The sequence below is a fragment of the Anas platyrhynchos genome, chromosome 1 (assembly GCF_047663525.1).
Source record: "Anas platyrhynchos isolate ZD024472 breed Pekin duck chromosome 1, IASCAAS_PekinDuck_T2T, whole genome shotgun sequence".
Taxonomy (NCBI): Eukaryota; Metazoa; Chordata; class Aves; order Anseriformes; family Anatidae; genus Anas; species Anas platyrhynchos.
Genome location: NC_092587.1, coordinates 45,433,603 through 45,445,765, shown reverse-complemented (window position 1 = coordinate 45,445,765; position 12,163 = coordinate 45,433,603). Strand labels below are relative to the sequence as shown.

General features: G+C 35.2%; 1 protein-coding gene across 8 annotated transcripts in view; it reads right to left on the bottom strand.

Annotated features, from left to right (window-relative positions):
• The window catches only part of ANKS1B (ankyrin repeat and sterile alpha motif domain containing 1B), a 439,567-nt gene that overhangs the window by 152,235 nt on the left and 275,169 nt on the right, over positions 1–12,163 (bottom strand). For all 8 annotated transcript variants that reach the window (XM_038180703.2, XM_038180699.2, XM_038180684.2 and 5 more), the window contains one exon: positions 7,564–7,716. In XM_038180703.2, coding sequence (XP_038036631.1) covers positions 7,564–7,716 — 153 coding nt within the window. The remainder of the gene's footprint in view (positions 1–7,563; positions 7,717–12,163) is intronic.

The following is a 12,163-nucleotide window of genomic DNA, read 5'->3' as shown; positions in this document are numbered from 1 at the left end:
TTTAGGAAACCAGCCCATTTGCTTTTGTAGGATGGCAGAAAGATTCTCAATCATTTTACACTACCTAGAACCTTTGGAATTCAAGACATTGGACTAGTACATAAACATGGTTGTCTCTGTAAAAGTGGCACTTATATTTGAAGGGTGAGTCCATCATTTAGCTTCCTGGATAATTCTTTATTTTCAAGTTACATACATTTAAATATAAATAAATATATACATATATGTGTGCACATGTGTATCTTTGTAGCTGTTTTAAAAATATTTTTCACATAAATTAATTTCAAATACTTTCTTAATCAATTATACTAGCAAAATGCTCCTGAATATTTGGAAAGGCATGAACAAGAAAATGTCATACAGATAATTTTTTAAATTAAACAACTATAGAAATTATTTTTAATAAGGTTCCTAATAAATTGAAATCCCACAGACTATTGCTAATGCAGACTTACAGTCTTGAAAGCTCTTCTGATTATCCAAAATGGTCCCATTTACAAAGCAACTACAAGAAGAGCTACGGGCATCTTTATCATTCAGCAGTGTCTCCTGGAGATCAGAAAGGACTGTGGCTCCAAACACAGTCTTAATTCTTTCAACGACCTGAAATCTAGCACAGGGCTCTGAGTCAGAGAGGAAAAGGAATGAGAATTGTAGGTCTGCAACTGCAATGTATAAGAATATGTTTTTGAGATGTAACGTTTCATTCTTCCTAAAAATCTGCCTTTACAGAGTGGTACACTTGGGAAATTAAGTATTAACAAGAGAAGAGTTGCAGAATAATTTGTCAAACAAAATCTGAAGGACAGCCCTCCTAAGAAATAGGCATCTTTTATGCTGTAGAGCATGAGAAATTAAGCTGTCAAGTGAGCACTGTAAAAAATCCATCCATTTGGTGTGTATTACCCAGTCAAGCTGTGAAGTTGCTATCCGTTTTGTTGGAGAAGATGGGGAGGCTGCTAAGTGAGACATTAACCTTGTCAAGAAATCTAAATGCAGTATGTGGTCCATTTTCAAGTCTTTTAAGCAGAGACTTTAAGTTCTACATTGTAGGTGCATTAGTTGTCTAAGGCCTCAAAAGAGCTTTGAGAGCTAAGTTCAATACAGAGGTCACTATTATTTATATTCATAGGTGCAGGTTTAATATGAATAAAGTAATTCTGACTTTGAAATTAGGATTGTGCAGCTGGCATTCTGTGTACAATCACAATTGCACAGAGAATCACTAGAAAGATACAGGACAAGGAATTCTGAAAGTATGAAATGGCTAAGTTTAGCCATTTTGCAAAACTCTTCAGTTTGTAAAAGAGATGACTGAAAGAAATGATAGAAGTGTAAAATGAACCATAGAACAGAGAAAGATAAGTAGAAAAAGAATTCAAGGATGAACTTCTTGAAGACCTCGCTATCTGATGGTGAAAAAAAAATGATGCTAATTAAAAAAAAAAAAAGAAAAAAGAAAAAAAAAAGAGTTAATGGAAGATTTGTGGAAATAAAGGCCTCTAAGTCTGTCCAAGGCAAATTAGTAAGAATTTAATAATACATTAATAATGTATCCATGTGGACACATGGATAAATACAACCAGGAAGCGTCAAAGTGTAAAGGCACCTCATATCTATAAAGCTTATTAGAACTCTTTGAAACAGTCAAAAATACATGAATAAAGTTGATGATATATGCTTGACACAGCTTGTCTGGATTTCTGAAGTCTTTAGACAAACCTAATCTCAAAAGGCTTGTACAAAAACAAACAAAAAAACAACAGTCAAACAAACAAAAACCAATCATGGAATGATGCCATAAGAAGAGGTTCTTTTATGGCCAAATAGATGGTTAAAATAGGAAACTGTAGAAGAAAACACAGTTTTCACAGTGGAATAAGGTACCTAGTGAATTTCTGAGTAGATTTGTGAATAGACACCTGCTGTTCAATATATTTATACATTTCAGAGGAAAGAGGACTAACAGTAAGATCACAAAACTTGATGATGATTGTAAGCTTTTCAAGGTAAGAAAGAAAAGGACCAGTTGTGAATAAATGGCCCAATTCCATAAATCCTTCAGCTGAGCCTGATTAATGATGAGAAGAATACCGTGCAGATAGCTTGTAATACACTTGTCCTTTTTACATAGCTTTCCCTGGTCACCTGTTTAAAGTAATTTTTATAGACAGCCCAGTGGGCTAGGTAGAGCCTCTGATCTGTTTCAGTATGGCCGTTTTTATGCACTCTTGTTACTACAGTACAGAATCTAGTGAGTTGCAGTGAAAATACCATGTAGTAGCTCTACAGCAGAGTCACTTTTTCACACAGTGCATATTTAAATTGTGAAACTTGCCAACAACATTGTGGATAGTCCAAAGTATTTAGTTATAAACTAATGGGATACAGTCCATTGGTAGCTATTTCCTTTCTGTAGTATCTTTGATCTGATCCTGAACAGCAGTCATATCCTAATATAAACCAGGAATACAAGTTGGGTGAGACTGTATCATTAACACTTCCTCAAAAGCTCAAAATCTGGAATCTAATTGAATTTATGAAACCATTTTGTTAACATTAATTTTAAAGAAAAGACTGAATTACCCATGTGAAAGATCATTGTAAAAAAAAAATAGAAGAGGCTCACAATGCAGGATGAACTACTTGAGAAGAAATGTAAACCAGGCCACTTACATGCAACCTCCCTCCCAGGAGTTCATCTATCTGTGATTCGAGGCCTACTTTCAGTATAGCACAGCTGTGTAACCATTCTCAGTTTTCTTTTGAGAAAAGTGCTAGGGTGTGAGAAGGAGCCGTGAGAGAGTACATAGGCTAGAAGCACACAAGATAAGAAAGGTGAAATTGCAGACATACGTAGGATTGTTGAGGCTGGGGAAACCAGCACCTTGAGGATTCAAGAATAACAACACTCAAATGAAAATGCATAAAATCCAAAGGAAAAAAGGGAATTGTAAGACAGCGATTCAGCAACATCATAGATTATCCTGTTCCACAGAGCAGCACAGGCCAGCGTTCCCTACCTGACTGATGACTATTTGCCCAGTAGACTGAGTGACTCATTTGGTGGTGGTGGGGTTGATTTAATGCTTAGTTCATTAGTCCTGCAATGTATTGTGTGTATTAGATAATAAATAACTCACTTTGTACTTTTAACTTGTTTATATCTTGCATGAAGAATCTTTTTGGTAAAAGTTCTCTGAACAGAGTGAATCCCAGAGGGGGAGGGTTACGTAAGTAATCCAGAATAACAGACAAGAATAATATGATTAGTCATGTAGAAGAGCATTTATACTTTAAAGCAAGGTACATATTTTAGATGGGTTATGGGATTTCAGAACATAGTGGACTTCTTTTAGCAGATTAGACATTTTTCAGAAATGTTACACATAGCTACAGTATTGAATAGATGGCATCTGAATCTGAGGATAGAATTTGACCTTTCTACTGAGCCAAGGAATCTGGGAGATAAAAACAGAAGTGTTGGAAAAGCCAGTTCTGGGAAAAGGCATATCCTGAATACTTAAAATCTAAGGACAAGGCAATTGTGCTTCAACGGGCACAAACTGAAGCACAGGAAGTTCCATTGGAATGAGAGAGGACACTTTACTGTGAAGGTGACAGAGCACTGGAACAGGTTGCCCAGAGAGGTTGTGAATTTTCCTTCTCTGGAGATATTTAAAACCCACATGGATGCCATCCTGCAAAATGTGCTCTAGGTGATCCTGCTTGGCAGGGAGGTTGGACTAGATGATATTCAGAAGTCCCTTCTAACCTTGACCATTCTCTGATTCTGTGTAATTACACCAATGTGTCATAAGAAGCATACACCTGAGAAATTAGGCAATGAATTTGGGAAAATTCTGGATCTAAATGAGAAATTAATTAGTGAAACAGAATCTAAATTCCAAAGTCTGGCTTGTTGAAAAAGGACTGGAAAGGCTGATGAAAGATAACACAAATTAATTACTTTTTAAATGACTTTTCTGATACAATTACTTTAAGTAATTGCTGCTTGATTGTGCTTGAAATAACAAACATTATATGTATGTATACATAAAAGTCCAAAAGAGACTAGCACATAAATTAGAGCTGACATGAATTTGATGCAGAAAGCTGCATATTAAATTTGTTTCTGCCAGTAAGGTAGATGGAAGACCAGATAAACTGAAGGAAGATGGCCTTTACCACAGGTGTCTTGGAATTCTTTTCTCATGTGCTTGGCATTTTCCTCTGACTTTTTCCAAATGTGCTTGACTAGATGCTAACTTCCAAGGATAGTAAAACAGTGTCAGAAATAAAAGTAAAAGATGTTATTTTTAGGAATATTTAAAGCTCTGATCATCCCAGTTTCCTAAGGGAGTAAGGACTTACATACAAAGATTAACTTTAATGTACTAAAGCTAATCTTCTTAGCATCTCTACATGTCAATAGGGAGAAACAAATTCCTCTAGGAAGCAATCCAGATAATTAGCCATAAATTAACCACTTTGAATCATCCTCTGCATGATCCTATCTCTTGCCACCTGTTATAGTTTATCCAAGGAATTTATGGAAGCTAGCTTCATTCAGCTGCAAGGAGACTTTCAGAATATGCTCTCTGCTTTTTTATTTTTTTCTTCCCCCAAAATGGACTGTTTGCTTTAATAACTTAATTTAATAGATTTATGCATTGAAATAGAAATAGAACACCTTGGTCAGCATCACACATGGAAGTTCAGAGACATGTCATCAGTAAAACTCACAATGGCATATTAGATGCCATTATGATAAAGAATGACCTTGTTATTACCATAGGAAAAAAATCTAAGACCTCACGAAATTCATCCACCAGCATATGAGTTGATGATGACAAAAAGTGTAGAAAGAATATAGTAAAGAATTTTCATTTTTTAGAATGGAAACAAGGGCTTGTGCAAAAGCAAATGTTGTCTTCTTGTCCATACCCTTTCAGCTATGCTACTTTACTTAATAAAATATATCTACCCTCAAATCTGTTTCTACCACTCCATAAGCCATGGATGGTTTCCCAGTAGCATAATGGAAAGAAGTAGCGATTAAGAAATAGGAAGCAAGAATGGCTTTCCTGTCAAATTTAGTGGCTGTAACTGTTTAACTGATGGCTAAAATGGAAACTTTATCATATCTGTAACCCTTTTGTTATGTTTCTATTGAGTACTTGGAGTAGATACAAATGAAACTTCTTGCTCAATCTACAACTGAAGCACTAAGAATCACCAAACCACAGGTACTTTGAACTCTTTTCAGGATGTTGGGTTGGGATTTTCTGTTATTTTCCAAGTGCGTGGATTCTGAACTACTAAATACAGAAGTCATAATTCCAGTGTTAGTGTCTTTGATGCGTATGGATTCCTTCATGAAAAACTTTCTGTAATAAGGTCTTATTTGCCCTGGTCTGAATGGGGAGGTGGAGCCTTTGAAATGGATTTCAGACAGCAGGACTACAGGTCAGAGATAAGCGTCTTGTTCTGTCAGACTTCACAGCACCTCAGACCAATGTTTTATCCTTTTCTGAAAGATTCCACTCCATCCAAACAGCAAAATAACAATAAATACTTCCCTGAGCTACAGATTTTCTTAGGAAACAATTATTTCTTTATGATTAGATACTAATGATTGCTGGGAAAAATCAGAAAAAAAAAAAAAAAAGAAAGAAAAAAAAAGAAAAAAAAAAAGGAAATATACATTGACTAGACTAAAGAGAAAATTCTGAGAATGTGGAAATGATTTACTTACTCTGCTCTTGAACAACATAATACGATATTATATCAGGTGGGAAAAATATATACTGTTTGGGTATCTATAACTATACAAATATTTTAGCAACTGTTTAACAGCTGCTCCTGGCAAACCATAGCAAAAAGGAATGTTTTCCCAAAAAGCACAGGCCTTAAATGAGAACATGTTGTTAAGCCTTGAAATTAGAGGGGTATGTACTGGTTTGGTTTATAGTAATTTTACAGAAGTGTATTCCTGTTAACTTCAGTGCAGGTACTTCCCATTTCATCAGTTTAAGTAAGTTTGGAATTAAACCACAAGCCTTTAATGAGGATTTAATGATCCACTTGGGGGAGCTAAAGGGTAATTTGTTTCTGAATTGATAATGGCAAAATGGTTGGGATGCAAAATTAAGTTACAAAAGGTAATGTGAGCAGAGACTTCCATTTTTTTCAACTCGGTGCTGGTTTTTCACTTATGTAAGGTTGTAGAGCAAAGGATCCCCATTTATTAATAAAATTTCAGCCACTTACAGAAAAAAGAATTACAGTTATAAATAGCTTAACAGCAGACACCCATAAAATCAATCATATCCTAACTTCCTTTATACACCTACGACATACATTGAATTCAACAGACTGAACACGTAAGGTTGACTTTGATCCTTACTCTTAATTCTACATTTTCATGCTAGCTAAAATTAACTGCAGTGTGATGGTAAGAAAAGAAATTTAACAAGTAATAGCTTTGTCTTTCAGTCAATATGAAATAGCTCTTTTAAACACTAGTCTCAGGATATACATGTTTGTGCCTTGTACACCAGCTACTTTGCTGGAATATGGCTTTGCACCATCTTTATATTTTCCATTTGTCTAGCTTGAAGGGAAGTGGGAACTGTTCCCCACTTTAAAGCTATATCAGCTGCTCTATCTTATGCTTGATTGCCTATGGCTACTGGTAGCCCTTTTCACTGTTCTGGGAACTAGGCACTAATTAGAGGCAGAGATGCAGGAATCTTCCTTCCTTTACAGAAAAGAAAAGCACAGCTTTTTGTCTGTAAAGAGCTGGTAAGATACAACACTGAACTTTTGTCCATATAGGGACTGCCTTAAAGATAAGATAAGATGATGATATAGTTGATTTCAAAAGTCACAGCAGATCCAAAACTATAATTATCTTTTACAAAACCAAACAACTCAGTTTCAGATACAAAACTTGCAGGAATATTCCAATGGTAGAGTTGTACTGTCAATGTCTTCACTGTAACAGTAGAAAATTCATCTTATTCCAAATTAATATGCAGTACAGTTCATATGAAAGTTTATATTTGCCCATATTTGGGCCTCTAATTTAATTGATTCATGTAAATAAAGTTTCAAGCAAAAGTGATTAAAAAATATTTTGTTCCCCCCAGCATAACTTGGCTACATTTAAGGTTTCTTTCTTTTAAGTTTAACTTAGCCAGAGCATGTGGAAAAAGCAAACTTTAAGTATCTTTATAAGAAGTACTGTTGTTAAGCATTTTATAAGTGATGTCTTACGCTTTGTAGCTATAAGCTATAAAAACATATTTTTAAATGTCATTCAACATCTTGAAGTCAGACACAATCATACTGATTGAATACCATGCTAAAGACAATGGAAAAGCAAATGGAAGCAAAGGGTATGGTGAGCCTAGGTATAGCCATAAAAGCTGTAATCATTAACAGTACTTGATGATGATATTTGTAATGAAATTTGCTTGTGTGCTTTCACTTTGCTATGTAAGGACATGTGTTGTAATGTATTTTGGAGGAACTACTGCTACAAATTGACCAACTTACGTTAATTAATTCAATCTCCCAGATTTTTTTCACAAGGTCCATCGATGTATAGCCATTAATTAGAAAGGATTTGGTATAGTCACCCAATTCAATGGAATCCAGCCATTCAGCTACAGAGGTGGGGTTGTAGCCATCATGACCAATCTGCTTCATCTGAAAAAAAAAAAAAAAAAAAAAAAAAAGAGCAAGAATTACTGCTAATATTCATTAAACACAATTCAGGACAGTGGTTTGTATTATTTTTTTTTTTTTCTGTGTTTTTACTCTCTGACCAACATCCGTCTAATGATTGTCATAACATGAAGAAACAATTTTGTGAGTAAAAGTACTTATAAAACTTAGTTTTCAATGGATTTTCTTCTCACAGGTGTTTGTTTTTAAACCAAAATGTATCAAGACTGTAGCATGAGTTCAGTTCTTACAAGACATCACAGAATCCATGACCAAGGGAGGGCAAAAGAAAGAGATAGAGACATTATTAATATCCTGACTGCACAAAAATGTCAGATTTGCACCTAAGATTTCATAGCAGGGGAAGAAATTAGACTGAGAATTGGATATTTTGCTATCAAATTCCAAATGAAACATATTTCCTTGGTTATATTACTCCTAATTTATCTTTTCTACTACGTTATCTGATATTTCATAGTGGTTGAAGCCACAGTATATTTTTCCACCCCCAGGGGAAGTTTAAAATAGTCTCTTTCCTCTACCTGGTTACATTTTTCATTGAGCTCTTGGGAATTTAATATAGTTTAGATTGCTCTGCTTCTGTAAAGTTGATTGAGATTGGACAATCGAAACAAGTATTATTGGAATAGAACTGACAGAATGACATAGACAGAAAAGCACCATGTACATTTATATACCAATACAGACACAGAAAGCATAATCACATAAATCTTGTTTTCATAAAAAAATAAGAAATACCGCTGGCATGTTATTTTTCTGAATTTTGTTAAACTACTAAGAAGTAAAGAACTCAATTTCTCTTTCACAATCACCTCTCAGTGGCACTAGTGAAGATTTTCAAGCTAACCCTTAAAGAAAAAAATGTATAAATCTGCTACCTGTGCAGATAGTTATGATGTACTGCTCTTATGAATTTTAAAGCAATTGGCAACAGTGGCACAAAGAAATAGAAAAATTTATGGAATAGCTTCAGTTTTCAACAGGATTATATGCATATCACCTTTGTATTGAAGTGTAACTGTTTCTAAAACATTGAACTGGTAAACTTATATGAAGATTCAGAAGTTTAGAAGGCCTTGTATTTTGTACAGCATCTCCAGAATATGCAAGAGTTGCATGGTGAAAGCCAGTCTCCCATTTTTGCCTGTCTGCTTATATACATTCTTACTTTCTGAGAAACAAGGGAAGTGTGACAGAAACATAATGCTTTGAGCTTAAGTTTGAAGTGAGTGACAAAGTAATTTAAAAATGAGAGAATTCTTATCTTAATATCTTGCCTGAACCCATTTATTTCTCACAGCTTATTTGAAATACAATTTGAATTCAAAGCAGGGAAAAAAAATTAATGTCTATATTTGAAAGCCAGAGTAGTGTTTGTGTATCTGTCTTTTCAAATGCAGAAAGCCAGCACATCATGAATATGATCATGGTTTCTCACAGTAGCAGAGAGAAGGGATGCAGACACACGGCATCATGGATATAACAGTTTACTCTTTGGTCTTTTGCTGCATATGTTGGGTATAAAATATTACTGTAAATACTTAAATGATGCAGTGAAATTATAATCTTATATCATAAAAGAGGGAGTAGAGAATCCCCATAATTAGCTATGGAAATTACGGCCTTTCAGGTCACTTCTGAAGCAAAGGATTTGTATTAGGAACTGAGAGTTTACAGGCAGGAATTAAGTTATGACTGCATGACAGTGAATACAATTTTGTTGCTGATCTACACATTATGAAAACTAGTTATCCTGATTTAGAATGAAAGTTCTAGATGTCAAAAGCATGCCAAACTCTTTCATTGTCATTCAGATTTATTTCAATTTTTTTTATTAAAGGTAGTCTGTCCAGCAGACTGAAAAAACATGAAGAACCCTGATAGTTCTGCCTCCTGTGATGCTTAGTTCAAGAGTAGATTTGAAATAAGTTATGTTTAAAAAAATGATTCTTGAAAAGAAAGGACTCAATAAACAGAAGAAAAATCTAATACAGAAACAATATGAAGAAGATGTATTGGGTTCACAGGGTAGCCATGGCTTTTGAAATGTATAAAGTATTTTTGTTTCCTTTCTCTAACAAAGAAAAGTGAAGCACCTTCATAACAATTTTCAGAGTATTCAGATGGGTAACATTAAGCAAATTTGTTCTTTTTAGTACTATTTGACCTTTATGTTTAATAAATGTTGATATTAACAAGATTTTTCTTTTGACCTGATGTTGATATCATTTTTTCTTTTTGACCAAACTGGATGAGAAATCCAGAGAAATCTCATCCAGTTTGGTCCATGATACTGGTAACCCATCAGTTTCTATGAATGACAAACACAGCATGGGAAACTTCTGAACTCAGTTTCCAGTGAACATCTCCATCAGATGGGCTGTTAAAACTGATATCAATATAACTGTGGTGTGTTGCAAAGGGATGCAGGCAAGAAAATACAGGACAATCCAATAATCAAAACACTGAGAAAAACTGAAATGTATGTGAAAATTTCATATTTCTGAATCTGGTGCCAATAGACAAAATTGTTAGGAAGTCACTCAGCAACCTATATGAGCATGCACTAGAGTATTTTGGGGAACCAGCAGGTTCTGGAAACATTTTCCCTTTCCCTACCCCAAAGCCTCGAGTACAGGAGGTTCTGTCTAGATGTCAAGAAGCACTTTCTTACTGTGCAGGTGAAGGAGCACTGGCATAGGTTGGCCATGAAGCTTTGGTAGTCTCCCTCCTTGGAGATCTTCAAAAGCTGTCGGGACATGATCCTGGGCAGCCTGCTGTGGGTGGCCCTGCTTGAGCTGGGGGTTTTAGCAGATAACCTCCAGAGGGCCCTGCCAACCTCAGCCATTCTACAACGCTGTGTTTCTGTGATTTGGCTGCCTGTCCTGCCTGCCCCAGCGCTCTCCTCAGCTTCCAGCTCCCTTGTTCTGGTAGGGAGCCCCCTCCTGTTGCTCCCCAACACCGATGACAGAAAATCTCTTTTCTAAACAGATTTTCTAAAATGTGTCTAATACATGAAAACTAATAACCTTTCACTATCAGCCCCCTTGTACGTAAGGTTTTGTTATGTCTGTTAATAACACCAACTAGCTTATTAAGTGTCATTCTGGCTGTATTTTTTTTCTTTTCTAGTATTTATTGACAGATTAGTTATCTAGACACAATAGTATCATTAACAGTATCTGCTTTTCATATAAAAGATTATAGAGTTTTTAAATAAAAGCAAAAACACTTTGAAATGTATCTGCCTAGAAATGCTGCCCCTTTACTTTATTAGAGATTCAGTTTAGTTGCATCTTATCCATGTTCTCATTAACAGGTTATGGCTCTTGGACTGCATATCTATATATTTTTCTGTATTACACTGTGATTTTAGCCTCCTCTCACAGATCATTTGCACCTTATAGACTACCTTGCTGATGCTGTTTGCTGTTTGGTTATTTTGTGTTTGTTTTTGTAAAGAAAAGGCCTCCTGTCTACTGACCATATTTGCACATGTAAGACTTCAATCATTTCACACCAGCTACAACAGATGAACCAGTGGTGTCAAACATCAAATTGGCTATGTGCACACTTTTTGACTCATCATAGTATAAAATCTCTGAGCTTCAAGTCATGTCTGTTGTAAATACAGCCTTTCAAGGATTAACTGCTCATAAATTGAGGCAGTATTGTTCTTCCACAGACAGTGCTCCCAATTCGTTAGGATATCTATAAAGAGCAATACTGGTGTTAGCTGTTCAAATGCAGATAATTTTAGCATGACAAATATGGAAAACACTAAGGAGGAGGCCCATAGGATTTAGAAGTGATAGAGAAAAAGAAATGTTTAGGAAAATATAATATAAGCTAAGTATGGAAGAAGATACAAAACACAGGAGGTTTCTCTCCTTGGTTCTACTGAACTATCATGAGTATTGCTTGCTTTGAAATGAATAGAAGACAGAAGCCAGAAAAAGCTGTTTCTCAAAATAAAATAGTAACATCAAATAGCATCCTAGTGGGCTGAGAAATCCTTTACAAGGGACTGCATGTACATCAGTCTTTTTGGAAGTGCATCACTACTATAACTATATGGTATTTTACGTCTAGATAGGAAGTACTTTAGTTGACTTTTTGTCTCTGAAATGTAGCCAAATAAATACGAATGGAGCTTCAAAGTAAGCACATATGCACCAGAAGCATCAAGGTGAATTCAGTAACATGGCCAATTACCAGTTTTATGTGATCATCTCAGACAGCTGGGAAATTAATGGTATTTTCTCCACAGGAAATATCAGTATCTGGTGGATCTCATCACTGTATTAAAATCAAGCTTTGTATCTCCTTTGCAAGGAGAAAGAGAAGACTTGACTTTCACAGCTTTTTAAATGACAGCAATGATTACAGTGAAATTGCACACCTGTGT